The sequence below is a fragment of the Palaemon carinicauda genome, chromosome 8 (assembly GCF_036898095.1).
Source record: "Palaemon carinicauda isolate YSFRI2023 chromosome 8, ASM3689809v2, whole genome shotgun sequence".
NCBI classification, from domain to species: Eukaryota; Metazoa; Arthropoda; class Malacostraca; order Decapoda; family Palaemonidae; genus Palaemon; species Palaemon carinicauda.
The window spans coordinates 138,319,739-138,345,497 of NC_090732.1; the positions used below are offsets into that span (position 1 = coordinate 138,319,739).

Here is a 25,759-nt window from a genome sequence, read left to right on the forward strand (position 1 = left end):
GATGCCGTTCGGACTCAACATAGCGACCAGGATATTCACTAAGTTGGCGGAGACAGTAGTCCAAGAGATTAAGACTCAAGGAATACAGTTAGTGGCCTACCTAGACGATTGGCTTATCTGGGCCAACAGCGTCGAGGAATGCCACAAGGCGCCGGACAAAGTAATGAGATTTCTGGAATACTTAGGATTCCAAATAAATTTCAAAAGTCCCGTCTTACTGCAGCAACGTGCTTCCAGTGGTTAGGTCTATAATGGATCCTGACCACACACAAGCGGTCGATTGCACCACAGAAGAGGATAGAGATAGTAAGAAACACAAGAGGATTTCTCAAGGGCAAACTAATGACCCGGAGAAACCAAGAAAGAATCCTAGGCTTACTCCAGTTTGCCTCAGTAACAGACACATTACTGAGAGTCAAGTTGAAAGACATCAATCGAGTTTGGCGATCCAAATAAAACGAGAAATATTGAGACAAAATTTTTCGGATTCCACCAACACTATGGAAAAGACTTCAACCATGGACGAAGGTCAAAAACTTAGCAAACTCAGTACCTTTACGATTCCCAGCGACAACACTGGTGGTCCATATAGATGCCTCCCTAAGCGCTTGGGGAGGCTATTCCCAATACGAACAGGTCCAGGGGTTGTGGACAGTGACATTCCGACAACTACACATCAATATCCTAGAAGTCATGGAAGTGTTCTTGACTCTAAAAGACTTTCCCCATCACAGAAACAACATATCAGTCTAATACTAGACAGCCAAGTGATAGTCCACTGCATAAACAGGAGGGGGTTCCAAATCAAGTCACATAAATCAAGTGATGGTAGCTATCTTTTCAATGGCAACAGGGAATCATTGGAACTTGTCAGCTGTTCACCTGGCGGGAGTAAGAAATGTGGTTGAGGATGAACTATTAAGGACACCTCCGCGGGAGTCGGAATGGTCCTTGGACAAAAAGTCATTCAATTGGACCTGCCAACAAGTTCCGGGTCTCCAAGTAGATCTAATTGCCACGGAATCCAACCACAAGCCACAATGTCATGTAACCCCCAACCTAGACCCTCTGGCCTATGTCACAGAAGGCATGTCCATAAATTGGAACAACTGACGGAGGATTTACCTGATTCCACCTACAAACATGCTAATGAAAGTCTTGGACATGCTCAGGACTTTCAAAGGTCGGATTGCCCTCGTAGCCCTCAATTGGCCCAATGCAACTGGCTTCCTCTCTTGGTGGAACTAGGACTCCGACCTCGGCGGATTCCCGAACCAAAGTTAGCACGGATGGTACTAACTCACAGTGTGTCAGCTTCCTCACGAACTCAAAGTGCCTTCACTTTATGGATTATATGAGATTTGTAGCACAAAGAGATGCTGAGATTGACCCTCTTAACACATTGTTCCTAGTGTCAGGTATATGAGATTCTACCCTTCGGCAATATGATTCTGATGTAAGGAAGTTAGCCAAATTTCTGGAAGACTCAGAGGTTCGGACGATGACCACGAATCTGGCAGTTACCTTTTTCAGAACTTTATTTGAAGGAGGCCTAGCCAATAATACTATTACTATACTTAAATCTGCTTTAAAGAAAACATTTCAGCTCGGGTTCAATATTTATCTTACAGATTCGTATTTTTCGTCTATTCCGAGAGCCTGTACTAGACTAAAACCAGTAACTGGCCCTCACACAGTTTCCTGGGTCCTTAAATGATGTCTTGATCTAGATTCTGACACTGATAATGACTCATGCACTTATATAGCGCTTCTTAGGAAGACATTATTTTTAATAATTTAGCCTCAGGAGCCAGAATATCTGAACTCTCAGCATTATCTAGGGAACCAAATCATATTGATTTTCTTTCTTCTGCTGGAATTTTATTCTCTCCAGATAGAAAATTCTTAGAAAAGAATGAGGATCCACAGAATAGATGGTCCCCGCGGAAGATTGTCCCACTTCCACAGGATCTATCTCTGGAAGACTATTTGAATAGAACTTCTTGAAAATTTTCAGGGCCTTTGTTTATTAGAGAGGATGGAGGAACCATTTCCCTGAAAGGAATCAGACAGTAGATTCTTTATTTTATTAAACGAACCAAGCCGGAATTTGTCCTACATGCCCATGATATCCGAGCTGTAGCAACATCAGTCAATTATTTTTGTCACATGAATTTATAAGAATTAAAAAGATATAATGGTTCCTCCAGATATAACAGAACCATTATAACAGGATCCTATCTTCATATATATTTTTTCCTCTTAGAGCCTTGTCTCCTAATAAGGAGCAGGACGACACCTGCCTTGCCTATTCCCCCCACCTTAACATTGACCTTCATTTGGGTTGTAATTAAGAGATTGGTATATTAAAGATTATTAGTAAAACACTCTTAATTAAATTATTCTATTTTTAATTCAGTTCCTTAACTTTTTGTGTATTTCCAAGCTTATGGGACCAATTCTCTGTTACTATTTCATAGAGTGACACAGGTTGAGCCCAGAAAAGGGATTTTGACGAAGGAAAAATCTATTTCTGGCCGAGGAACCTGTGTCGCCCAGTGAACCCACCCCCCTTTGTCCTCGCCCTAGGCTGGCCCAAGCTTGGGTGCTAGTAGGAATGATGGGTGAAGGATGGGTAGTGGTAGTGGTGGGTGGGGGGGGGGGAGTAGCTGTAGAGAACGACACCTCGTAGTAATGGGGGATGTTGAGGAAGGAGAAGACTGATTGGTAAGGGACCTCTGGTAGTGGTTTCACACGCCCCAGTTATTATACCGACACCCTATAAGGGTGAACGAGCTGGGTATATTCCTGGCATTCCATGCAACTTTTTTCTCTAGTATATTTAGAAATGGTGCTTTAAGGAGCATTTCACTGGGAAGTAATGTAATAAAGTATGAAGATTCTAAAGCCGTGAGGTTTGGTTGGGCGTCAATTTGGCCTGTGTGCATTGGACTTGAGCGACCCACTGTTTTCTTAACACTTCATCCTTTGGGAAGAAATACAGCGAGATATCACCACCTGTATTCGAGCACCTTGCTGCAACACACATGCAAGGAATTACAGTGCATTAAATCTCAAACAATCGATACAAATTCACTTTTACGATAGGTAAAATCTTCTGTTTTGGCAAACCTAGATTGTGTACATCCTCTTTTCACTGCTGAAGTCTCTCAGTAATATCGCAGGTATTTCCAGACCAAGTGGCCGAAACAGAACGGCATATTTATGGCGCGATAATGAATTATGGAAAGCCCAGCAATAAGGCTCTAATACAAAATACTGTGGAAGTTGATCAAAACCAAACTCTGTCACTTTGTTTCTGTTGTAGTAGCTCTTTTTAATGGAAAGAAGTCGTACATACCATGTCAGCCCACCTTTAGCTAGTAATAATAATAATAAGTCTATGCTCTTTCCAACTCTGTCAGTTCTATATTTAGGGATGACATTTGTATCGGGTACTTTTTGAGCTTTGTGAAAGATTTTGGAGATACTTTACCTACTACAACAACCAACAAGTTGTTGTCTTTTAGGAGTGATGTCCTCCCTATTGAAGATTTTGTCATATACGGTATACCCAGTTGCATATAAACATTGCTTTGTTCCAACACAGAGACTTACCTCAAACTACTTTCTTAGGAGGTACCTGGAATCTCCTCTCAACCGACCAGAGTTTTGTGTAGTCTGCCCTACTTCAGTTTTCTGTAGGAACTAACTCAGGCGTAAGGAGAACGTGCCCTGAGGGTAGTCCTGAGCTAGGTCGGAGTTAGCTTGGGTCTCGCTCGTCAGTAAGTTCTCTGGTCGCGTCGTGATACCATCCCGTCGCTCTCCATTCTTTTGCGATCCTTTGTGTCCCCGACTCGTGTGTCCCACGTGGTTCCCGCGTGGTATCTCTGTGCTTTCCCTTGTGTTCTCGCGTGTTCGCATGATTCCCTTGTGCTTCCCCAAGTGTATTCCTTATCCTTTCCCTGCATTCCTGTGTCTTGTGGTTTTGTGTTGTGATGGAGCAGACCCGCCGTTGTCCTGGGCCTAGAGCCGGGAAGTTGTGTGGAGCAAGAACTCTCTGGGATCAGCTTATGTCCCAAGTTCTAGATAGTGTTTTTTTATAAACGTGTCCTCGGAAGGATGGGGAGCAACCCTGGATAACCTCTTATTGTCAAAAATATAAAACTCAGCTGAAAAGGCTTCACATCAATTGCCTAAGCTCTTCTGGGTGTTTTTAAAGCATTATTATTGATATAGTTATAAAAAACTCAATATTTGGATATCACTGGATTCTCTTATGTGAGTAAACGGGGGGAGGGGTGGCAGCCCACCAATTCAAGCTTTTATTCCTAGTAGTTCAGGAGCTTCTGTACTAAAAAGAATCTAGAAATAATAATATTCTGATACCAAACTCTGTCACTGGAAAGATGAACATATTGGTAATCAGTTGATCAGGAAGAACCAATTCTTTCTCACCAAATGATCTTTGTATTTTTAGATAAGCATAAGTCCAAAGATAGAAATAGTTAATCCTCCAGTACTGTACCCTTTGACCTGGGAAGAAGGTGCCATGCTGCAAGATGTTCAACCTCCTTTTGCTATGATCATCAGTGTGATCTACAAGTTTAAACATTCAAGAAATGCAAGGATAACAAGTCTCATTTTGACTTCAAAAAAGGCAGTGATTCACAGACATCTGGCCTCTGATAGCAGATTGGCTTTAGAGCTTACATGCAAGGAGGGATCTTCTCAAATAACCACAGGGGCATCTAATAAGAGAACATCACCTCATGGTTTGAGTGGCTGTGTGGGGAGACTTCAGTGTGTTCAGACCAAAAGAGTTCTAGAAACCTTTTAGACATTCCATAATCGTTTCCTATAGAAGGTCTATTTGAATTTATGCAAGTCCTGGGGTTTTTTTGGGTTACCAACTTCCCTGTGGATAATATCATTATCTTTATTTTATTGATTATTATTATTATTATTAGCCAAGCTACAACTAGTTGGAGAAGCAGGACGCTATAAACCTAAAGGCTTAACGGGGAAAAATAGCCGACTGAGGAAATGAAGTAAGGAAATAGATAAACTAATGAGAAGTACTGTAATAAATAATGCAATATAGAATATTTTAAGATCAGTAACAACGTTGAAATAGATGTCATGTGAATAACTGTTGCAACTGTCAAGCATAAAAGGTCTTGGAATGGTTAAGTACTATAGCATGTAGATTTGGATCTTTCCAACAATACAGTCAAGGTTGATATCAGATCTTTCTGTACTGAGGATTGACTCAAGTCAAATTTATCTAGGAATTGGACATAATCTTAAAGTTTCCTTTGGGTCCTAAGGTTCATACCATAGGGTCTGCTGGGTTGAGAGACCTTTTTTGGAAGACCCTCTTCTTATTAGCCCTCTCTTCAGGTAAGAAGGTTAGCTTATTAGAATTGATGCCTACAACGTGGATTTTTTCTTTCTCTATTACCAGCTTTTAAAGCCAAAGATGACTATTACTGTATATGTAAGAATTTCCTTAGATATTTTTACTTTCATTCTCTAGATGCTTGGGTGAAAAGAAGTGTTCAGAAGATATACCTTTGTCCAGTTAGGTCATTAAAGAGTACAGTACTTACAGAGAGCAGCTCCCTTACGTAAAAAACTCAAGAATTGATTTGCACATTCGAAGATACTGTAATTCTTGCATGTTTCAAAAAACCCTGTGTTTTTCATGAAGAACTTAATCATAGATGTTCACTTAAACTTAGATTCTCTGTAGAGAATGGTTACTTCTCTTTATTTCATTAAATATCTTTCATTTTAAAAGGTAATCATTACAGTACTGAATAATGGAGGTGTAACTTAAAATTTTCAATATTAAACTTAGCCGGTGATTATATAAGCTGCAGCTCTGCTGCCCGACAGAAAAACTCTACGTTCAAAATACGCCAGCGATCGCTATGCAGGTAGGGGGTGTACATCAACAGCGCCATCTGTCGAGCAGGTACTCAGTACTCAATGTAAACACAGAACCAATTTTCTCTCTGTCGTGCCACCGGCAAGACCTACTAAATTCGCTATTGCTTACTGGATTGGTTTTCACATATTTTGGTGAAGTACACATTTCTAGTTTTGAGCTTTCGCTATGCAGGTGTTTTATCTTCATCTCAAAACTTGAACTCGTTTTGGATAGATTTAATTATGGTGACAAAGAGAGTATGGACTCTCTTTCACTTTTAAATGGCCGACCCTTCCCTTAGACGGAAGTGTGTTTAGGTTTTTAGTAATTTTGCTTAACACGTTATAGATCTATATATTTTATATCTCTCCGCCTTTATTAGGCCTCTTCGATTAACTTTCCATTTATTATAAACATATAAAAATAAATTTTTATGTTTTGTTTATATGCGACCTTTCCTGATAGTAGGCGGTCCTAACTTGGAACCGAAGTTAATCAACGTTGAGCCCGTTATATCGTCTTTAGCCTTTAAAGAATTTAAAACTTTTTAAATTTAATGTTTTATGAAAGAATTTCTTTGATAGTCTTCGTACTGTTTTCAAAGATGAACTAACGTTTAGTTTTTTAGACTACGCAGTTGTTGACGTTCAGGACGTTCAACATGCGCTCTATCGTTACGATAGAGAGAGAGTGTATCACGGTTTCACTTTGCAGTAAGAGTAAATCGATTCTGACATTTTGTTCATTCTTTCTTAGCTTAAATGTTTTAAATTCTAAATTAAAGGAACTTTTTATTTGGAAAACCTTTCAGTTTTTTCCTTTAGTCAAATAACATGTTTTTTTGACGATATATAATTGGGCTCTTCTCTTAGGGCGAAATCAAGAGAGAAAGAGAGAGAGAGATAGAGACGGAGGGAGAGAGAGGAGAGAAAACGTTCCGTTCAAGCGGGTAACGTTGTTCTCGTGTTACTCTCGTCCCTAGTCTCTGTACGGGGAGGAAGGTAAAACGTTTCTAGGGTTTTATTCTTGTCCCCAGGCTATGTGCGGTGAGAGATTGTAAACGTAGTTTATTTGAACTAGTGTTTAGTCTCTTTCCCAGCCACTGAATTTTTTATCTTTATATATGTTTTCTGTTTTTTGCTAGTATTAATGAGCTGCATTATACGACTGTTTTCGCAATTACTACCTTTTAATGAAGGGTAGAATTGCGTGTTTCAGGTAGAAATCAGTAAAAGTTTCGATTTCAATGAAATAAGTGCAAAACAGAAAATCGATAAAGTGATATGCGCAAAGTGTTACAGTGTTGCGTCCGAGGGTTCGTCTGTTCGTGCCTGTCGTTCACCTAGTCCGGGACCTCTTGCAAGCTCCCAAGCCCAGGGGAGAAGTAATGTCGAACGACTTATGGGTTCGAGAGGCCTTGATCAACGAACAGACGTTTTTCCCTCCGTGGTGTCGGGCGTATCTACCCAAGATCGCCCCACCCACACAAAGACGAGAGAGCCCATTTATTTCTCGTCTGCGGAAGAGGTTTCTCGTAAGAAACCATGGACCAAGGTCTCGCGGCTTATTAAGCGCAAGTCGGTCCCTTCCGCGCAAGTCCAACGGCCCAGTTGTAGCCACTGGGTCAGTTCGGACTCGCTGCAGTCTTCCGACGACTGCTCACCTCCTAAGAGAGGCAAAGCGGTACCGCATCAGGCAGTCACACCGTCTGTTGCCGCACCTGCTCTTGTAGACCCTAAGTGGTCTTTGCTGCAGACCATGCAGTCTCAGTTAACGTCATTGATGCAGGACTTTCGTGCGGAGAAGGTTGACACCAACCTCTAGCCTACAACCAACCACGGTTGTGCGTCCTGTGGACGCTGAGGCGACCTTCTGCCGCACTCCAGCTGAGAGAGTCCCGCCACCCATGCGTTCCAGTGTACCCTGCCAGCCGCATGTTGACGTTCAGCGACTCACGGAACCTTCCGTTGACGTTCGCGAGGTACAACAACAGTCTAAGTTGTTTTGTTTTGACGCGGTGCGTCAACCTCCGCATTCTAGAGTTGTTTTGACTGCTCAGTCTAGACAGTCAAAGCAGTCTCGAGTGGACACTGTACGTCCTCACGCACCTGTTGTGGTTGACAGTTCAGTTGTTGACAGTTCACAGACTGTCAAGCAGTTACATGACGTTGCCTTCTGGTCTGCTACTAATGCTCCAGTGAGAGACTCACTGAGGTAACCTAGCTTTTATCGGACAAGGTTCCTGTAGATGAGGAAGTTGCTGTTCTCCCTCCTACTGATATTCCCTTGAGGACTCTGTCAGATGGAGAGGAGCCTTAAGCTGCTTAGCCTCCTATGGACTTTAATTAAATCATGATGATTTTTTTTTTTTTTTTTTTTTTTAAGGATCTTCGTCCCGATCTTGTAACTGCTGCTCCTCGTTCGCCTAAACGTCAGAACTTACACTAGGCCTAGCTACTTCGAAGCCGTTGTTTTTAAGCTAGTGCTCTCTCGCTCTCCTAGAGAGCGTTATGTTGGCTAGGCGACTGGTTTTTGCACCAGGAGGAGTTTTTAGGGATACAGCCTTTGATTTCCCTTCTTTTAAACTGGCTTTTAGAGCGAGAGTCTGATATGACACGAGAGAAGTTCTCGGCTTGGGAGTTCATGCCTCTGCCCAGATAGACTTCTCAATTCTGGTAGACTCGCCCTGGCGCCTAGCCAGGAGATGCTCCAAGTTGTTTACAGGTCAACTTCTCAGCTTTTGTCAAGCCCTTGAAGTTTTGCTGTACTATTATGTCACACATAACAAGGCTTTCAGGGATGGTAAACGGTTCCGCCTCAGTCGCTAACCCCGTCTGTTGCCACACCTGCTCCCGTAGACCCTAAATGGGCTTTGCTGCAAGCCATGCAGTCCAAGCTTGCGTCCTTGATAGAGGACTTAAATGCGGAGAAGAACCTTCTGGCCAACAACCTTTCAACCGGTCGGTTGTGCGCCCTGTTGACGCTGAGGTAACCTACTCGCGTCTGCCAGTTGAGGTGGTTCCTCCTTCTGGCCAACAACCTTCCAACCGGTCGGTTGTGCGCCCTGTTGACGCTGAGGTAACCTACTCGCGTCTGCCAGTTGAGGTGGTTCCTCCTTCTGGCCAACAACCTTCCAACCGGTCGGTTGTGCGCCCTGTTGACGCTGAGGTAACCTACTCGCGTCTGCCAGTTGAGGTGGTTCCTCCACCGATGCGACCCAGTGGGGTTGCCAGTCGCACGTTGAAGTTTAGCGACGCTCGGAGGTGGTTGTTGACGTTCAGGACGTTCAACAACCAGCAGAGGTGACTTGTTGTGACGCAGTGCGTCAACCTCAGCAACCCGGTAGGGTGTTGACTGCACAACCCAGACGGTCTAGACAGTTTCGGGTTGACGCTGTACTTCCTCGCGCACCCATGGTTGTTGACAGTTCACAGACTGTGCAGCAGTTCCATGATATTGCGTCCGGCTCCGTCACGCATCCACCAGTGCGACCGGATTCAGCGAGTCAGACGTTGCCCACTCCGTTGCCGTTTCCTCATCAGTTTCGGATGAGGAACCCTCTGATGAGGACGTTGCTGAACAAGACGATCAGCCCCCAGCCCTGCTATCCATCCAGAAGATGCTGAAGAAGGAACGCTACTCAGTCAGGCTGTGGATGAGTCTGATAGGGACACTGTCATCCGTGGATCAATTTGTGTCACTAGGGAGACTACACCTCCGTCCTCTTCTATACCATCTAGCTTTTCACTGGAAAAAGGACAAGACGCTAGAAGCGGTCTCGATCCCGGTTTCCGGAAAGATAAAGTCTTGTCTGACTTGGTGAAAGGACTATATCAACCTTAGAGAGGGTCTTCCCCTGACTGTTCAGACTCCCAACCACGTTCTCTTCTCGGACGCATCGGACGTAGGCTGGGGTGCGACATTAGACGGTCGGGAATGCTCGGGATTATGGAACTCGAGTCAAAGGACAATGCATTTCAACTGCAAGGAGCTACTGGCAGTACGTCTGACCTGGAAAAGCTTCAGGTCTCTCCTTCAAGGCAATGTGGTGGAGGTGAACTCGGACAACACCACGGCTTTGGCGTACATCTCCAAGCAAGGAGGGACCTACTCTCTGACGTTGTACGAGATCGCAAGGGACCTCCTCACCTGGTCAAAAGGTCTAGACATATCACTAGTAACGAGGTTCATCCAAGGCAACTTGAATGTCATGGCGGATTGTCTCAGTCGGAAGGGACAAATAATTCCAACAGAATGGACCCTCCACAAGGATGTATGCAAGAGACTTTGGGCCACCTGGGGCCAGCCAACCATAGATCTCTTCGCAACCTCGATGACCAAGAGGCTCCCAATATTTTGCTCACCAATCCCGGACCCAGCAGCAGTCCTTATAGATGCCTTTCTACTAGATTGGTCACACCTAGATCTATATGCATTCCCTCCGTTCAAGATTGTCAACAAGGTACTGCAGAAGTTCGCCTCTCACGAAGGGACAAGGTTGACGCTAGTTGCTTCCCTCTGGCCCGCGAGAGAATGGTTCACCGAGGTACTTCGATGGCTAGTAGACGTTCCCAGAACACTTCCCCTAAGGGTGGACCTTCTACGTCAGCCACGCGTAAAGAAGGTACACCAAGGCCTCCATGCTCTTCGTCTGACTGCCTTCAGACTATCGAAAGACTTTCGAGAGCTAGAGGCTTTTCGAAGGAGGCAGCCAGAGCGATTGCTAGAGCAAGGAGAACATCCACCCTTAGAGTCTACCAATCGAAGTGGGAAATCTTCCGAAACTGGTGCAAGTCAGTATCCGTATCCTCGACCAGTACCTCTGTAACTCAAATAGCTGACTTCCTCTTATATCTGAGGAAAGAACGATCTCTTTCAGCTCCCACTATCAAGGGTTACAGAAGCATGTTGGCATCAGTCTTCCGTCACAGAGGCTTAGATCTTTCCAACAATAAAGATCTACAGGACCTCCTTAAGTCTTTTGAGACCACGAAGGAGCGTCGTTTGGTTACACCTGGTTGGAATTTAGACGTGGTACTAAGATTCCTTATGTCAGACAGGTTCGAACCGCTAAAATCAGCCTCCCTGAAAGATCTCACCTTAAAGACTCTTTTCCTGGTATGCTTAGCCACAGCTAAAAGAGTCAGTGAGATTCATGCCTTCAGCAAGAACATCGGATTCTCATCCGAAACGGCTACATGTTCTACAACTTGGCTTTCTAGCCAAAAACGAGCTGCCTTCTCGGCCTTGGCCAATATCGTTCGATATTCCAAACTTATCGTATGGTTGGAAATGAACTAGAAAGAGTCTTATGTCCTGTAAGAGCTCTTAAGTTCTATTTAAAACAAACTAAACCTTTACGAGGCCCGTCTGAAGCTTTATGGTGTTCAGTTAAGAAACCATCTTTGCCTATGTCAAAGAATGCTTTATCCTATTTTATCAGACTGTTAATACGAGAAGCTCATTCCCATCTGAATGAGGAAGACCAAGCTTTGCTGAAGGTAAGGACACACGAAGTTAGAGCTGTCGCAACTTCCGTGGCCTTTAAACAAAATAGATCTCTGCAAAGTATAATCGACGCAACCTATTGGAAAAGCAAGTCACTGTTCGCGTCTTTTTATCTTAAGAATGTCCAGTCTCTTTACGAGAACTGCTACACTCTGGGACCATTCGTAGCAACGAGTGCAGTAGTGGGTGAGGGCTCAACCACTACAATTCCCTAATTCCATAACCTTTTTAATCTTTCTCTTGAAATGTTTTATTATTGTTTTTGGGTTGTCCGGAAGGCTAAGAAGCCTTTCGCATCCTAGTTGATTTGGCGGGTGGTCAAAGTCATTTCTTGAGAAGCGCCTAGATTAGAGGTTTTGATGAGGTCCTGTTGTATGGGTTGCAACCCTTGATACTTCAGATCCTAGGGGTCGCTCAGCATCCTAAGAGGATCGCGAGGCTCTGTAAGGAAGACGTACTTAAAAAGGCAGAGTAATTGTTCAAGTCGACTTCCTTACCAGGTACTTATTTATTTTATGTTTGTTATTTTGAATAACTGCTAAAATGAAATACAAAATACTTAGCTCATAATAATGTAAACAAGTAATGCTGGTCTCTACCCACCCCCCTGGGTGTGAATCAGCTTATATAATCACCGGCTAAGTTTAATATTGAAAAATGTTATTTTTATTAATAAAATAAATTTTTGAATATACTTACCCGGTGATTATATATTAAAGGACCCTCCCTTCCTCCCCAATAGAGACCCAGTGGACCGAGGAGAAAATTGGTTCTGTGTTTACATTGAGTACTGAGTACCTGCTCGACAGATGGCGCTGTTGATGTACACCCCCTACCTGCATAGCGATCGCTGGCGTATTTTGAACGTAGAGTTTTTCTGTCGGGCAGCAGAGCTGCAGCTTATATAATCACCGGGTAAGTATATTCAAAAATTTATTTTATTAATAAAAATAACATTTTGCTACCTCATACTTGAAGAAATTTAAAGTTGTGTATGATCATTTGGTTCCCTTGTGGCAGGTAACATTTTAGATTAGGCAAGTAATCTCTTTAATTTTGTACTATTTGTTTTGCACACCGTAGTTTCCTTTTATTAGGTGATAAAGTTAAGGGTCGAGTTAAGGTACTTTATGGTTGTTAGGTCAGTATCTTTGCGAGTCTTCTTGTCATCTTGCGTAATTAGATAAGTTACGAGTCCTTCTCCAGTCTCGGATTCCCTCAACAAAAGTTGTCTGATTGTTGAATCTGGGTAAAAGACTAATGGAGTACTTAATTTTGTTATATTATTCCTTCTTATCCCTCTAGTTTGTCACCACTCGCCTCCCGGACAATATGAGAATCAGCACAATGAATGTTGGTTAAGACATTGAAATAAAAAATTTTTAAGATATATTTTATCTCAGTACTTCACCTACATTCATTGAATTGTTCTATCCTCCTCAAATTTAGTGGGGATAAACAAGATTTACGGTTTCAAGATGGTGACTTCTGGCGGCCCTTCACTGTAAGAGTTGTTCTGGTGATATAAGATAGGAGGACTAGTCATACAAACCCACTACTATTATTGTAGTCCTATAATTTTAAGTTTGTCAACCAAGCTATGCATGCAAAATATATTACAAAATGAATTTTTGGTAAGTAATGAACCTAAAAGATAAATACCTTGATTTTATATACAATTTCATATTTTTCATATATTTTTTAAGATTGGGTAAATCTAACGATTTTTATCGATATGGGAATAAAGATATTTCTTTAGATGTGGGCAGAGCATACAAGGTGTGTACCAGAGAATATATTGAGAAAATATTTATTTTATGAAAAGATACTGATGACTATAATTAAAAGCAAATTCAACCAAAACTTATTTTGGTCATCATCCAACAGGTGGATGAGTGTAGTATAATACCACTGTTAAAATCTCGTGAATACAACCGTTGGACTCCTGAGCAACGCCTGCAAATTTATAAAGCCTGTTGTGACTTGGGTCCCTCAAAAGCTGCCCGTGAATTATCAACTACGTTTTGTAGAAGGATAAATGAGTCCACGGTACGAAGTATTCACAAAAGTTACTCCATTCATAAGAAATGAGTAGTTCTCGAAGATAATGGTGTTTACAAGGTACTGTACTCTAAAAGTTCTGAATATTGTACATTATATATTCTTGCTTGTTAAATTTAGAAGGGAACATAAAAACTCCTTGGGCAGATATTTATTGGGTCTTATAACCTAAAATTTGTGCTCTGTTGTTTTCCTTTTGATGCCAAAATATGGTGATGCTTTGTATTTTTTCAAGACATTGTAAATAACCACATGTTTTCCCCCTTTTACTAGTTTTATTGCTTTAGAGCAGTGCCTTTGAAAGGGTTTTGGGGCAATGGGCTTTATATGAAACTTTAAAAATCACATATGCAGTAGATACTGGAGTATGCTTTTGTGACTCAATTCATACTACTAAGCTGGTACTAAATATTCAGAATAAATACAGGCCACTATATATATCGATATTTTAGATCTAACCATAAATTTACATATTTATTTGGTATATGTAAAATTATGACCAATTCTATAGTCTGTCAATTTTATGAAGAGGGTTGAGGTGTACTAGTGGACAAAAATGCTTGATGCCATATTACCGAATTTCTATTTAGAAAATTAAAAGAAAAGGATGCCATCATGAGTACACTTACTTTAAATGTAAAACTGAATGTCATAAAAACTCTCTTTAATTTTTATAGTTTTGTATCAATATTCAGTCACACTGAAACGAAACTTGGGATAAATGTTGCCACATTTTTGTTACAGTTTCTCAAGTCAGTGATGGATATTCATGAAGGGGCTTTTGACAGAAATTATCACCTGCGGGGAGGTACTAATAGGAACCACCCGTAACGATAAGTAGCTTGAGCATCATACTAAGCTACAACCAAACTGGAAAGGGAAACAAATAAGGAAAAAGAAAAGTATATAGATAAAAAGAAAAAGGAAGGATATAGATAAAATAGAAAAATAACAATAAGGCAAATAGTTATTTTATCATTAAAGAAATGTTAAAAACAATCTAATTGCAACAAAAATACTGTAGAGAGCATGTTGATCTGCTAAAAAATAATAAAATTACCATTGTAACAGACAATTAAAAAAAAAAAGACCAACATTTTGGCTGTGTCCTTCAGAGGGAGATAATCTTTTAATAGGTTGTCAATTCCCAAAGAAGATTACAAGAATTTAGTGGGGCGAAAAGCTATACTACGAAGTCAGAAATATGGAAACGTGTGTGTTTGCCCTTGTACATCTTGACCTTCTCCGTAAATTTGACAGACTATAGTGGGGATTGAGGCAAGAATAAAAAAAAAAGACGATTTGAAGCTAACTAGGTTGTTAGTTATGTGTTTAGCTGCCCATGGGTGGTATGTATATTTATAAATGAGAAGAGACGTTGTTGGAGCTCTTCTTGAACTTAACACCTTCATAGGGATAATATAATTTCTTTTACATTTATTTCTGCTACAGTACAGTACTCCCATATCTTTGGATAATGATGGGTTATTTTCATTAATCTACCTGAGATTTGTGTCCTATTCCTTTAAAGGAAGGGATAGATTTTACAATTAAAAGATAAAAAAACTAATTCTCCATTACGGATGAAAGCCCTTTCATTTTCTAAGGTAAGAGGAGCTGGTGTAAAGTTTTGGTGTGAAAACAACCACTTCTTACCCTGCTCAACATTTGAACTACATTGTTTTATAGGTTCTTTGATAAGTAACATGTTTTTGTTTTTTGTTATGCTTTGACATTTGGTATTTTTAGATTTACATAAATTACAAACTAGTGGCAGTGTAAGGTAGATAAGCAGAGTACCAAGTTACAAATTGAGACTCGACAAAACATACACAAGACAGTCAGTATTTACTAAAGCCCCTCGGATGGTTCAGCACTTTAATGTAGTAAAGGGGCTTGAGCATCTCAATGATGGGCAGGGCAATGGCAGCTTGGCGATTTATCCATCCTGGCAGGTTCAACAATAATGCTAAAGCCAGGTTTGAGCAACCAGACCAAGATTGGACCCCAATAAATTTATATTTTTATTTCTATATTGTTATTATTTCTTTATTTTTTTTTCTTACTTAAATGGAGTGGATATTTCCACATTCATTATTACTGCCTGGTTAGATGAAAAAGAGGAGGGATCACGGTTGGGAGGTGTTTACATTCAAAGCTATATGTGAGAGAGTATTGGATGACATCAGTCATTTCAGAGGTGGTTTTGACCATTTTTAGCTGAACTACTCTCAAGGGTTGGGTCATTGGAATCCAGGGGGATTCAATCCTTGAGGTAGGACTCTCGGCTTCTGGCAGAAGTCCATCATTACAGATACCGGGAGGATGATTCCTTTATTTTTTTGTGTTCCTGGGCTGGTTTAGCTGAAACCTGTGCCTCTATACTGTATATGTTGTGGTGCTATCCCACTAGTAGGGTATGGAGCAGACCATTTGGGAAGTACTCTCTTGCTGTGCTGGTGGTAGAGAAAGTAAATTTCCTTCCCAACATATGATACTTTCTTAATATTCTCAAACAGGTAAACCAACCAACAAACGAAAGACAAACCCTTGCTTAGGGATCCTTCAAATAATGACCCCCTCTCCCCTGGATATGCCGAGTTGTTTTAGAGTCCGATATTGTGTAGGCATTGCTCATAATATGAATTATGAAGACTTGTTCCATCTCTTCAAACTTCTGGAGGAGAGAAATACCTGTAATAAAATTAAATCTTTAAAAAGACAGAAAAGATTATGCTTAGATAAAGTATTGTGATGCAACCAAAGCTAAGAATGCTTTTCCTGAAGTAAAAGGTGGTAAAATTTTAAAATTTTCCTGTCCAAAATTGCACAGCATTCAAAATGTTTTGGATTCAGAATAAGACTATACTGTACAGTATTCCAAAGTGTTCTGTCTTGTTTGAAGAAGTTCTGAAAATGGCTCCTAAGGTCAAACCTGAACCAGTTTGGTATGTCACATTATACAAGGAAGGGAGTAGTATTATCAAGCGATATAAATCCCCGGAAAATAAAGTAGGTTGTATTCCTAAAGGGAATTTGAAATGCTAGTGAAAGCCAGCAATGAAACTCTGGCAGCACAATTGAATAATTTTAAACCTTCAACATTAGATTTTGTCCAGACTGTCTTTCCTCCCCATGCTTTCAAGCAAGTAAAAGGAATTATCTATTGTAGTGATCTCTGAGTTTTCTGAAGATAATATACTGAAGAGGTACCCTACTGCAGTTTTTAAAGTTAAAAAGCTTAAATGGAATAATTATTCCATTTTATTGATGTTTTTGACACCCTACCAGCCTGACTATATGAAAAGCAAACACTTGAACATTACTGTCAAGAAATTTCATCCATGCTCTATGCATTGTTGAGTTTAACCATGTTAAGGTGAAATGCAGATCTCACACTTTTCGCCAAAGATCTCCTAAAGAATGCAATAAAAGAGGTAAAACGCTTAAAATTTCAAGGTCGCTTGTTCAGCGTGCCGAAAAAAGACTCGGACAAACGAAGAGTAATCTTAGATCTGTCCCATTTGAATACATACATTCAATGCGACAAGTTTCATATGCTGACCGTCTCGCAGGTATGGACCTTACTTCCCCGTGGGGCTGTCACCACCTCTATAGATCTTACAGACGCTTATTATCATGTTCCGATAGCAAGGCATTTTCATCCTTTTCTAGGATTCAAGCTAGGCAAACGAGCTTACACCTTCAAAGTAATGCCGTTCGGACTCAATATAGCTCCCAGAATATTCACTAAGTTAGCGGACACAGTGGTCCAAGAGCTGAGAACTCAAGGAATACAGCTACAGTAGTGGCCTATCTAGACGATTGGCTTATTTGGGCCAACAGCGTCGAGGAATGCCACAAGGCGACGGACAAAGTAATAATGTTCCTGGAACACTTAGGGTTCCAAATAAATTTCTAAAAGTCCCACCTTATTCCAGCATCATGCTTTCAGTGGTTAGGTCTACAATGGAACCTGATCACACACAAACTGTCGATTCCACCAAAAATGAGGAAAGAGATAGCAAAAAACACGAAAAGCTTTCTCAAGGACAAACTAACATTCCAGAGAAACCAAGAGAGAATCTTAGGCTCACTCCAGTTTGCTTCAGTAACAGACACACTACTGAAAGCCAAACTGGAGGACATCAATCGAGTTTGGCGATCCAAAGCAAACAGCAAAAACCGAGACAAAATTTCTCGGATTCCATCTATACTAAGGAAAAGACTTCAGCCATGGACGAAAGTAAAAAACCTGGCAAAATCAGTACCTCTTCAATTCCCACCGCCGGCATTAATAATCCATACGGATGCCTCACTAAGCAGTTGGGGAGGTTACTCCCAATTCGAAAAGGTCAAAGGTTTGTGGTTAGTGACATTCCGTCAACTACAAATTAATATCCTAGAGGCCATGGCACTGCTCTTGACTCTAAAAAGGCTCTCCCAATCAAGGAAACAACATATCAGACTAATTCTAGACTGCGGTGATAGTCCACTGCATCAACAGGGGAGGTTCCAAATCAAGTCACATAAATCATGTGCTGATAATAATCTTTTCATTGGCAACAAGGAACCATTGGCACTTGTCAGCTGTTCACCTGGCGGGCGTAAGGAACGTAGTCGCGGATGCACTTTCAAAGACAACTCCGCTGGATTCGGAATGGTCCTTAGACCAAAAGTCATTGAATTGGATTTGCCAACAAGTTCCGGATCTCCAAGTAGATCTATTTGCCACGGAATCCAACCACAAACTACAATGTTATGTAGCCCCCAACCTGGACCCTCTGGCCTACGCTATAGACGCCATGTCCATAGATTGGAACAACTGGCGGAGGATTTACCTGTTTCCACCTATAAACATGCTGATGAAAGTCCTAGACAGGCTCAGGACTTTCAAAGGACGGATTGCCTTAGTAGCCGCCAATTGGCCCAAAAGCAACTGGTTTCCTCTCTTGGTGGAACTGAGACTCCGCTCTCGGCAAATTCCCAACCCAAAGTTAACATAAATAGTACAAACTCGCAGTGTGTCAGCATCCTCAAGAATTCAGAGTGCCCTGACTTTATGGACTTCATGAAATTTGCAGCACAAAAGGATGCTGAGATTGACCCTCTTAACACATTGTTCCTAGAGTCGAACAAAAGAGAATCCACCCTTCGGCAATATGATTCTGCTGTAAGGAAGTTAGCAAAATTTTTGAAGGACTCAGATGTTCAGACGATGACTGCCAATCTGGCAGTTACCTTTTTCAGAACTTTGTTTGAAGAGGGACTAGCAGCTAATACTATTACTACAATGAAGTCCACTTTAAAGAAAATATTTCAGTACGGGTTCAATATTAATCTTACAGATTTGTATTTTTCATCTATCCCCAAAGCTTGTGCTAGACTAAAACCAGTATAGTAATTTGGTTACTGTATAAAATTCACCAAAGGACAGAATGGGACGGGGAAAAGGGTCCTGTATAAGGTGTGCGAGGAGCCGGCGGCACGCCATCCCTACCGCACATAAAGGAAACTCTGTTTCAGTATCGGTGCCATCCTAGGCATAAGGAGAGTACATTCTCCAGCCTAGGGTCTGCCAATACAGTAAAGGGACTGGCATCATCAAGCCGTCACCCAACTTAAAGAGAAACAGAGTTCCCATGCCTGCACCATCCTAGGCCAAAGAATAATCACTATTCTTATGTCTAGGGTCTGCAGGCACAGGACTAGTCGCTAGACCACAGGGAGAAGGGGATTCCCATGACCCCTCCAAGTGCAGTCTAGGGGGCCAGGCCTCCTATGCCAACCAACTAAGTCCAACAGGGGAGTACATTCACCCTATTGGACAGCTGGCGGCACACGACAAGTACTCTGAGGTTCTGACCCAAACCCAAAGCTTGGTAAAGGGGCAGAAAACCCTAGCCTAACCTTACCAGAATCACAATTCAAGGCAAGACCGGCTAGGATCGTAGCCATAGGCTACACTTACACTCAGAGGGAAGAAGGGATTACCTTATATATAAAGGTAACTGGGGAGATTGTATGAAAGTATACTAAAGCCACTAGGCTATTAGCCTAGTGACAGTGAGATCGACTACCTGACTCATCGAAGCTCTTTCGTATACTATCTTGGAAGAGGAATATTGTTATGCAATCCATATATCTTACATGTATAAATTGCCTAATATCTTCATTTAAAATTAATAACACCAGGAATGCCTATTATATCATTCAAGAGAGTAATCTAAAACGCCTATGCTAGGAAGCCTAGGGTCAACGAGATCGGCTACCTAATTCACCGAAACTAAACGGATTTTGAGCAAAGCGAAAAATCTATTTTTGGGTGAGATAGCCATGACGTCGTGATGGAAGTTCCTTTAAAGTAGCTTCCTAGGGTATATTTAACTACAGTGATATTCCCAGAGAATTTTACCTTAAGGTACCCAGAATTCTAGCTCCTGAAGCGAATATCCCTAATTTACTCTTATAGGGATATCGCATAATATCAGAGGACGTATTCTTGACACGCCACATAGCTATCTTCACCCCGAATAGCGTTAACGCTTCAAGAGGGAAAAAGTGGCAAGAAACGAAAGGGGAGCCGTTATTAAGGTATCTCTCCTCCCCGTTTTGAGTTTGTATATAACATCATCAATGGCCCCATGTTTATAAAGAATACTGTCGGCATAATATAAATAATTCCTAGCAATGAAGACTACATAGCAAAATATATTTATTTAAGCTATTATACCCGGAAAGTCGTTCTTTACTTTACAGCCAGAGCTAAATTTATACAATATAAGAATTAAATACTAAACTTGCCAGAGGCAGAAGACGCTGGAGATTGCATTTTAATCCAAAATAGCGAAAGAGCACTGGGAAAAATCACCGAGCTGACGCGCTACAGAGAAAGGAATAAAGATGGCCGGCGATGGTGGCGCCATCTGAGTACTCAGACAGTAACGGAGGAGGAGAATTTTGTGACGGCTCCTCTTTTATTTTGCCACTTTTCCCCCTCGTAGCGTAAACACTATGCGGGGTGCAGATTGCTATGTGGCGTGTCAAGAATACGTCCCCTGATACTATGCGATATCCTAAAAGGAAACTTTAAGGATATTCGCGCCAGGAGTTAGAATTCTGGAGACCTTTAGTTAAATTCTCTGGGAATATCACTGTAGTCAAATATACCCTAGGAAGATATTGAAAGGAACCTTCCATCAGGACGACATGGCTATCTCACCCAAAAATAGATTTTTGGTTTCGCTCAAAATCGTTTTTGTTTCTTCAATTCTTTATTACTGCATTTCCAGGCTTTCTTTTGTTTACTGTGGTGGAAAAGATGTTACAGTATCACCATTTATGTCTAGGGCTAGGAGGTGACTTGTCATGTAACTGGGTATTGATAATTTTTAGTAAAGACTTATATATCGACTTATTTCCATTTTTTAAAGCACTGAGTACTTATTTAGGATTAGTTGAGCAATGGTTGGACCTAGATCAAGATGAAACATATATAAACTGACAGAAAGGATAAGGATGCTTTTAAATCAGAAATCTAGTGTGCCTTTACTGGTACCCAGCGTGTCCAGAGCTATTATGTACATTCTAGATATTTTGGTCCCTTTAGGTATTGAATTTGATAGGGTCTTGTTCTGCTGTTAGATTAACCTTATTGGCTTAGGAAGCTGATCTCTGGTTGTTCAGCATCTATGATTGGTAGTAAGTAATCATTGAAAATATGAATACAGTACATTAGGTCACAAAAGAACATTTTGAGCCTGTGAATAAGGTATACTGGAATACTAGACTTAGATGTTGTTGTGGGGTAGAGATCAGCAATAGCAAACAACAAATGTTTCTGGCCGAATGTGTTTCTCAAAAGTAAATTTGCAATCAAGAATCGCACCTAAAATTTTAAACAACTCCTATAAAGTTAAAGAAACATTATCAATGCTGAGATTGAGATGTTGAGGAGCCACTGTCCTCGACCCACTTACGTTACTACTTTAATTTTGTTAGGGTTCAGCTTCATCCCCCATAATTTGCACCATGCTCCAGTTGTAGCTAGATCTCTATTAAGGGATTCAGCAACCCCAGATCTACATTCAGTAGATGAAATTGACGCAAAAAGAGTAGCATCATTTGAATATGCAACGAGCTTGTCCAGGATACGGAATTTAGAGTGTATAAGCATGACAGTAGGAATAGAATTGATATCCCTGAATAGAAATTGAGGGTAGACTATTGGTGAACAGCCATGCCAGTAGTTGAGATAGCTACAAATGCAGGACGTGTTTTTACCAGAATCTTGGCAGCACAAGAAAAAAAAAAAGACGTTTGGGTAGTAAATGATGCTTATTTCAATTTGACCTCATTCTTTGTGGATCAAAACTCAGAGAAAGGACACAACACTGTATGGAAAGGATACTGTACACAAAAAGTGAAACTAATTTCTATTGTAATATTTCTTTGAAATCTGACTCTCATCTAAATTCATTGGTAAAGGCATACTGTATTTGTAATTATGTTCTGTATATTGTAAATGTTGAACTTTGTACCTACAAGATTTCCTTTAATTTTTCATTGTTTCTTAACAAGAATATGAATGGCTCATTTGAATCTGTATCACCCATTCAATTTTCATGTAGTAAAGATCTGAGGAATCCTGGTTTCCCTCTCTCTCAAGAGAAACTTCAGCGGAACCAAGATGACTGCAAGGATATGTATGGCCTTGGTCACTGTTATAGATAGGTTTTTCTTGGTCAGTCTGAAAACTGGTTTATTTAGCTTATTTCATTATTTCACATATAGTGAGATATAAATCAAATGTGTCCCATCAAGAGCAAATGGCTGGTTTAGTGAGTTTATGGTACCTAACCATATAATGAATTCACTCAAAACTGATTGCGATCGTCATCCGACAGGTGGATATATTTAGTGGAGTTTCAAAGTTAAAAGCTCGTGGTGAGTACAACCGCTGGACTTCCGAAGAGCGACTGCAAATATATAAAGCCTGTTGTGAGATGGGTCCCTCCAAAGCTGCTCGTGAATTGTCAAATATGCTTGGTAGAAGGATAACTAAATCAACCATACAAAGTATTCACAAAAGTTACTCCAGTCGAAAAAATTGAGTTTAGCTCTCCATGATCATGATTTTTAAAAGGTATTGTATCTACAATTTATGGGAATGCAGGTTAAATTATTGATAGTGATAATATTAAAAGTCATAGAAAACAATGCTTTTGGTTTACAGTGGAGGATTGGTCATTTGGATGGCTTTAAATGTACCACTGTTCATTGTCCTTGTTATATCTTTTTATGTTTTGTAAACCATTTTTTTTTGTATACATGTTTTAGATTGAATGTGCTGTATGCTGTTTTATGTGAACATACTGATGTTAACCAAAATAGAAACGCATATTACTGTATTTCGATGAAGTTTACCCGAGAGTCATAATGCTATTACTGTATCATTTAAGTATGAATCTCAAAGCTTTAAAATAAAGATAGAAAAATATTCTCAACATTATCTGTACTCTTCTCTTTGGACCACACATCATGGTATTGTTGTACTAGATTGAGGTACGGAACCCACTCCTGGTGCTCCTGGGGTCATGTCCTGCTCCATGTTTTCATGCTTTCTTTTGTGAGCTCAAGTTGGCCTGTCTTTCTTACACAATATCTACTTTTTGTGGTATTGTATAATTTGGGTTTGTATTTTATAGTTGCCTTTATTCAGGACAAGCATGCATGTCTTACTTTTAAGGTATATTTTTAAGTGTAAGATGCTCCATAGACAAATGGTGATTGGAAGATGTGGATCCTCATACCATGTGTCTTGCATGCAGGGGCAAGCAGCGTTATTTAGGAAATAGATTTTTGGAATGCTCTAGTTATACTGTACTGATAAATGTGTAACTGCCAAAAGGCGGGAAAGATGAGACGGTTAATATTTTCAGTGTTTAGATCAAAGTACAGTAGTACATACTTTTTAGCTTCTAGCATTGCCAAGGTTGGCTGTAAGTAGAAATCGGTTCTTAAGAACCGAGTGAGAATTTTGAGGGGCTTAGATCACATTTTTCTTCTGTTATGGAACTGTTGTGTAATTTTATTGAATCTCCTTCTGTATGATATTCATGTTGTTTCTAATTCTTCTCCTATTGCTTTCATAGGCATTAGCATATCCATATTTCTCCCACCATGTTGACTATGATTGCTTTGAATAGCCTAACCTACTATTTTACCTAGTCTACCTTGGTAATATATTTTGTTTGAAAGTAATGATTTAGTTTCATTGTTAATCAGAGTAAGTGAAAGAGAGTCGAATCCTTCACAGTAGAGACTTTGAATTCTCTTTAGGGTTAGTTCTGACTACCGGACTTCCAATTCAGCTCATTAATCTCTTGGCATCTTTAGTAGAAGCTCTGGTTAGGGCAACAGATGCTTTTCCCACTGCCTTGATTCCCATACCTGAACTTACCTCTATGAATCAACCTTCGTGTGCCTGGATTAACAATGTGCCATATTGTATTTCTCCCCTACCAAAATTAATGTACTGTATCAGATCCACTTAATATTGTATACTACAGTAAAGTAATTCTAATTCAGTGACTATTACTTTGGAACTTGAACTATGTGCTTTCTTGTCTTCATTCACTTATTCTGAATAGTCTCACATTGTTTTGGGTTCCCATCCATATTTTCTTCTCATTTGGTAACTGTTCTTTAGGTACAAAAACAATCTAGCATTGTGCATTATACTGTATTCCTTATCTAGGATGATGTTAAGGGGTGAATACACTTTCCACATTAGCACTAGATTTTATTGAAATGACAGTGTATGTGTTGGCTAGTACTTTTAAGGTGAATCTATTTCAAGCCTCAAATGACCTGGTGCTTGAAATAACTATAAATTTGTGATAGCATCATTTTTTCATCTATCTCCTGAAGGTGTGGATGAAATGGAAGGATATGGCCAATTACAAGCCTGTATTACTCTAAATGTTGTTCTTGTTCTTGACCAGCTGGGGAAGAGAGAGATCGTTGTTGAAGGAAGAGTACCATTCAGAGGATGAATATTCTTTTATAACTTTGAAAAGTTATAGCAATACAATCTAGAAAAGGTGACCCAAGTACATACTGGATTGGCTCATTCGTGTATCAGCACAGGCAATTACAGTTGAATCATGTCAAATGAAGTTTCAGTCCTCAATATTTGAACATTTTTCATCCTAAGATCATCCTAAGTATGGTTGTGAAGAAACCCTTTTCAGCTCAGTCCCATTTATTGTTATTATCTGATTCGTATCCCTAAAGGTTTTCAGTTTACTACTCAGGACAAATGCCAGATTTGCCTGTATCCCCAGAGCAAGTTCATTTACTGGAACCAGTAGCAGAAACAGCCAATGGACTTTCATTGAACTTGGGCTACACAACTAATGTAACTATAAGATAGAGTATAGGCCATTTCTTGGAAATTATATTTTGATAATGAATTGTAAGGGTTCTAGCTTTCACCTTGAAACAAAAGTTGACAGGATTCCCTGATCTTAATCAGATACTATATCTTATTTCTTACCTTGTATGGATCATACCAGCTAAGGGTACTAGTTAAGTTGCTGGAGTTTTACCAAATTTTTTCTTAGTAAAGGGAACAGTATGTCGGATATTAATTAAATCAGTCCTTGATGCCCATAAACATTTTGTGACAATCTAAAGGGCTGTCTTGGATTCAAGAAAAGTTTCTAGAACTATTGAATAAGTCTCTAGCAGAACTCATTTTCATACCTTAAAGTCACTTTTTCAACATCTTCCCACCTCATGTTTTTCATTACTTTTTTCTGTCTTCCTCTTTTATTCCTAGATGTTGTGGTATGGCAAGACCTTCATTTAGGCTTCGTTCCACTGAAGAATAATTCATTATTATGGTAGGTCTTGTGGTTCTTCCAAGAAAAGTCAATTAGTATTTAGAAGAAGCATTCAGTGTTGGAGGCAGAATAGCTAGTTTTCTGTCAAATTGGGAACTTCTTCATCTGGAACTGTGGGTTCTCAAAGAGGTATTTGGTATACCTCTTCATTCTTAGCCTCTTTTATCAACAATCCCAAATCCCTTAGCAAGGTAACGGCTGTAAGGAAGGAGTATTGGATGTTCTCATTGTTCTGAGAGGCCTTCTGTGCTTCTATATTCCAGTCAATCAGAATCAAAGGATTTTCTTTCAGTTTTTCTGCAGGAAGGTGTACCATTTTCAAGTACCACTGTTTCAGTTTAAGAAC

At 40.3% G+C, this 25,759-nt stretch overlaps 1 protein-coding gene across 13 annotated transcripts in view; it reads left to right on the plus strand.

Annotated features, from left to right (window-relative positions):
• Window positions 1-25,759, plus strand: part of LOC137645970 (protein bric-a-brac 2-like) — a 284,612-nt gene that overhangs the window by 156,401 nt on the left and 102,452 nt on the right. For 2 of the 13 annotated variants that reach the window (XM_068379062.1, XM_068379060.1), the window contains exon 5: window positions 13,331-13,564. The exons of 9 other annotated variants lie outside the window; for them this stretch is intronic. In XM_068379062.1, coding sequence (XP_068235163.1) covers window positions 13,331-13,534 — 204 coding nt within the window. In that variant the 3' untranslated portion in view covers window positions 13,535-13,564. Of the gene's footprint in view, window positions 1-13,330; window positions 13,565-22,410; window positions 22,650-25,759 lie in introns of those variants that run through there. 2 more of the 13 variants (XM_068379061.1, XM_068379059.1) reach the window with 2 other exon arrangements.